Raw genomic sequence first — 4,782 nt, forward strand, 5'->3', positions numbered from 1 at the left:
CCCTCCCGCCATATATACACACTGAGACCCCCCATATACACACTGAGACCCCTATAAATACCCACAGCCCCCCTCAGATATCTTTCCAGTCATAATTCTTTTGGTTAGTTACATTCAGAAGCCACTGCACTGAGATGAGGACAAATTCCCAACTGTACCCCACCTCTAATGACCCCGTGCGATCATGTGACATCCCACCTGCAGCACAGAGGGACCCCACTAGACTCTACTCCCCCTGTAATGACCCCGTGTGATCATGTGACATCCCACCATTCGCGCTGTGAATCTCTATGAACGTTTATTATGGCCACTAGATGGAGCTGAGGAGTATAAGATATCTATTCCATGTGCTCCTCCGCTCCATCTAGTGGCCATAATGCAGCATTACCGCTCCTTCAAAGGAGAATAGATTAGGAACATCTGTTTTTGCCTCCATTCACACACCAACGTTCACAGAGATTCACATGGGAAACGACTTTGTGAATAAAAACAGATCCCTTAGATTTGCGAGGGGGGGGGTCCACTTTAGGGGTTCATTAACACTTTAGTTGCCAACAAGCAGAGCAGTTCAGTCCCCCAGAAACAAGGTGATGACTCCGCATTGTACCCGGGGTCACCCTGTGTTCAGTCCCCCCGGATATAAATCACATTGATCTCTGCAGGTCGGGCCGAGTGTCGGCTCTCACCGGTCGGGTCCCCGGTCTGCACCATGAAGCCTTTGATGTTGCGGTGGAAGAGGCAGCCGTTGTAGTAGTTGCTGGCACACAAGGCCAGGAAGTTCTGTTGGGGGGACACAGAGACAACGATAGACAGATCACACAACGCAGGATCACACAACGCAGGATCACACAACATCACAGCAACCAATCAGAGATAGCTATTCACCCACCTGACCCCAAGAAACTGACAGCTGATTGGTTGCCTCCTGCACACCCCCCTCCTTGTTTATCTACAATGATCATATGAACCAGTACGAGGGGCTCATTAACCATACGGTGTAAATTTACAGCTTAGAAGGTCAAATCTGATAATAGAAATAATACTAATAGACATAACAACATACAATATCCCACTGACTATAACTCTGGAGAATTCCCCCGCAGTACCTATTCCCCACCACTAGGAGTCTTCAGTCTGATGGCCGGCATCATTCATCTCACTTCCCCTGAGCCCAGATCATCCTAGAGCCGCCCCCAGCCGATGACTGGACAGTTAAAGCAGAAGCAGCATAGTGACAGGCTCATCTCTCTGCTTTCTCCTCCCATCAGCATGCTTCTAAAGGACACCTTGTGCTGCTTCTCCCTCTCATACTCCAGCCCTGCTGATGCCGGGTCACGTTGAGGGACTTTCTCTGCTTGTATGCAAAAATATATATTAAAAGGAGAAGTGTCGGGACAGTGAGACATACAAATCACTGCGCATAGAGCCGGCGTTCCATCGAAAGCTCCGACTTGTCGAGATCTCCGACTGGTGACGTCACATGCGGGGACTGCCAGGAGGAGATCTACACCAGATGGAGCTGCTGCGCGTGCCCGTGGAGTCCTTGTCAAAATCTCTAACTACTGGCACTGCCGTCGAATTCTATAACCACACTCGGCACTGCGCGGCTATCCCCTTCTATAACCACACTCGGCACTGCGCCTGCGCGGCCATCGCCTTCTATAACCACACTCGGCACTGCGCCTGCGCGGCCATCCCCTTCTATAACCACACTCGGCACTGCGCCTGCGCGGCCATCCCCTTCTATAACCACACTCGGTACTGCGCCTGCGCGGCCATCGCCTTCTATAACCAGACTCTGTACTGCGCCTGTGCGGCCATCCCCTTCTATAACCACACTCGGCACTGCGCCTGCGTGGCCATCCCCTTCTATAACCCCACTCGGCACTGCGCCTGCGTGGCCATCCCCTTCTATAACCCCACTCGGCACTGCGCCTGCGTGGCCATCCCCTTCTATAACCCCACTCGGCACTGCGCCTGCGTGGCCATCCCCTTCTATAACCCCACTCGGCACTGCGCCTGCGTGGCCATCCCCTTCTATAACCCCACTCGGCACTGCGCCTGCGTGGCCATCCCCTTCTATAACCCCACTCGGCACTGCGCCTGCGTGGCCATCCCCTTCTATAACCCCACTCGGCACTGCGCCTGCGTGGCCATCCCCTTCTATAACCCCACTCGGCACTGCGCCTGCGTGGCCATCCCCTTCTATAACCCCACTCGGCACTGCGCCTGCGTGGCCATCCCCTTCTATAACCCCACTCGGCACTGCGCCTGCGTGGCCATCCCCTTCTATAACCCCACTCGGCACTGCGCCTGCGTGGCCATCCCCTTCTATAACCCCACTCGGCACTGCGCCTGCGTGGCCATCCCCTTCTATAACCCCACTCGGCACTGCGCCTGCGTGGCCATCCCCTTCTATAACCCCACTCGGCACTGCGCCTGCGTGGCCATCCCCTTCTATAACCCCACTCGGCACTGCGCCTGCGTGGCCATCCCCTTCTATAACCCCACTCGGCACTGCGCCTGCGTGGCCATCCCCTTCTATAACCCCACTCGGCACTGCGCCTGCGTGGCCATCCCCTTCTATAACCCCACTCGGCACTGCGCCTGCGTGGCCATCCCCTTCTATAACCCCACTCGGCACTGCGCCTGCGTGGCCATCCCCTTCTATAACCCCACTCGGCACTGCGCCTGCGTGGCCATCCCCTTCTATAACCCCACTCGGCACTGCGCCTGCGTGGCCATCCCCTTCTATAACCCCACTCGGCACTGCGCCTGCGTGGCCATCCCCTTCTATAACCCCACTCGGCACTGCGCCTGCGTGGCCATCCCCTTCTATAACCCCACTCGGCACTGCGCCTGCGTGGCCATCCCCTTCTATAACCCCACTCGGCACTGCGCCTGCGTGGCCATCCCCTTCTATAACCCCACTCGGCACTGCGCCTGCGTGGCCATCCCCTTCTATAACCCCACTCGGCACTGCGCCTGCGTGGCCATCCCCTTCTATAACCCCACTCGGCACTGCGCCTGCGTGGCCATCCCCTTCTATAACCCCACTCGGCACTGCGCCTGCGTGGCCATCCCCTTCTATAACCCCACTCGGCACTGCGCCTGCGTGGCCATCCCCTTCTATAACCCCACTCGGCACTGCGCCTGCGTGGCCATCCCCTTCTATAACCCCACTCGGCACTGCGCCTGCGTGGCCATCCCCTTCTATAACCCCACTCGGCACTGCGCCTGCGTGGCCATCCCCTTCTATAACCCCACTCGGCACTGCGCCTGCGTGGCCATCCCCTTCTATAACCCCACTCGGCACTGCGCCTGCGTGGCCATCCCCTTCTATAACCCCACTCGGCACTGCGCCTGCGTGGCCATCCCCTTCTATAACCCCACTCGGCACTGCGCCTGCGTGGCCATCCCCTTCTATAACCCCACTCGGCACTGCGCCTGCGTGGCCATCCCCTTCTATAACCCCACTCGGCACTGCGCCTGCGTGGCCATCCCCTTCTATAACCCCACTCGGCACTGCGCCTGCGTGGCCATCCCCTTCTATAACCCCACTCGGCACTGCGCCTGCGTGGCCATCCCCTTCTATAACCCCACTCGGCACTGCGCCTGCGTGGCCATCCCCTTCTATAACCCCACTCGGCACTGCGCCTGCGTGGCCATCCCCTTCTATAACCCCACTCGGCACTGCGCCTGCGTGGCCATCCCCTTCTATAACCCCACTCGGCACTGCGCCTGCGTGGCCATCCCCTTCTATAACCCCACTCGGCACTGCGCCTGCGTGGCCATCCCCTTCTATAACCCCACTCGGCACTGCGCCTGCGTGGCCATCCCCTTCTATAACCCCACTCGGCACTGCGCCTGCGTGGCCATCCCCTTCTATAACCCCACTCGGCACTGCGCCTGCGTGGCCATCCCCTTCTATAACCCCACTCGGCACTGCGCCTGCGTGGCCATCCCCTTCTATAACCCCACTCGGCACTGCGCCTGCGTGGCCATCCCCTTCTATAACCCCACTCGGCACTGCGCCTGCGTGGCCATCCCCTTCTATAACCCCACTCGGCACTGCGCCTGCGTGGCCATCCCCTTCTATAACCCCACTCGGCACTGCGCCTGCGTGGCCATCCCCTTCTATAACCCCACTCGGCACTGCGCCTGCGTGGCCATCCCCTTCTATAACCCCACTCGGCACTGCGCCTGCGTGGCCATCCCCTTCTATAACCCCACTCGGCACTGCGCCTGCGTGGCCATCCCCTTCTATAACCCCACTCGGCACTGCGCCTGCGTGGCCATCCCCTTCTATAACCCCACTCGGCACTGCGCCTGCGTGGCCATCCCCTTCTATAACCCCACTCGGCACTGCGCCTGCGTGGCCATCCCCTTCTATAACCCCACTCGGCACTGCGCCTGCGCGGCCATCGCCTTCTATAACCACACTCGGCACTGCTCCTGCGCGGCCGATGAGCTGATAGCCGCGCAGGTGTAGTGGCAATAGTTAGAAATTTCGGCAAGGATTTCACGGGCATGCACAGTAGCTCCATCTGGTGTAGACTTCCTCCTGGCACTCACTGGATGTCACGTCACCAGTCGGAGAACTCGAAAAGTCGGAGCTCTCGATAGAACACCAGCATGGGACACTAGATATCACACGCCGGCTGTATACTGCGCGATCATGTGACCACTGGAAGGATCATGTGACCACTGCACCCCCCACGGGGATTCCCCGGACAATACCCCCCCCTCCTCCCCCCCCCATGGGTTATGGCAGACGGGACG

At 58.8% G+C, this 4,782-nt stretch overlaps 1 protein-coding gene across 1 annotated transcript in view; it reads right to left on the minus strand.

Annotated features, from left to right (window-relative positions):
- PPIL3 (peptidylprolyl isomerase like 3) overlaps nt 1–4,782 on the minus strand; it is a 7,222-nt gene that overhangs the window by 1,827 nt on the left and 613 nt on the right. Inside the window, exon 3 of the mRNA XM_018573896.1 lies at nt 687–780. Within this exon, the coding sequence (XP_018429398.1) occupies nt 687–780 (94 nt within the window). The remainder of the gene's footprint in view (nt 1–686; nt 781–4,782) is intronic.

Source organism: Nanorana parkeri, unplaced genomic scaffold (genome assembly GCF_000935625.1).
Source record: "Nanorana parkeri isolate BGI_ZX_2015 unplaced genomic scaffold, ASM93562v1 scaffold2599, whole genome shotgun sequence".
Classification (NCBI taxonomy): Eukaryota; Metazoa; Chordata; class Amphibia; order Anura; family Dicroglossidae; genus Nanorana; species Nanorana parkeri.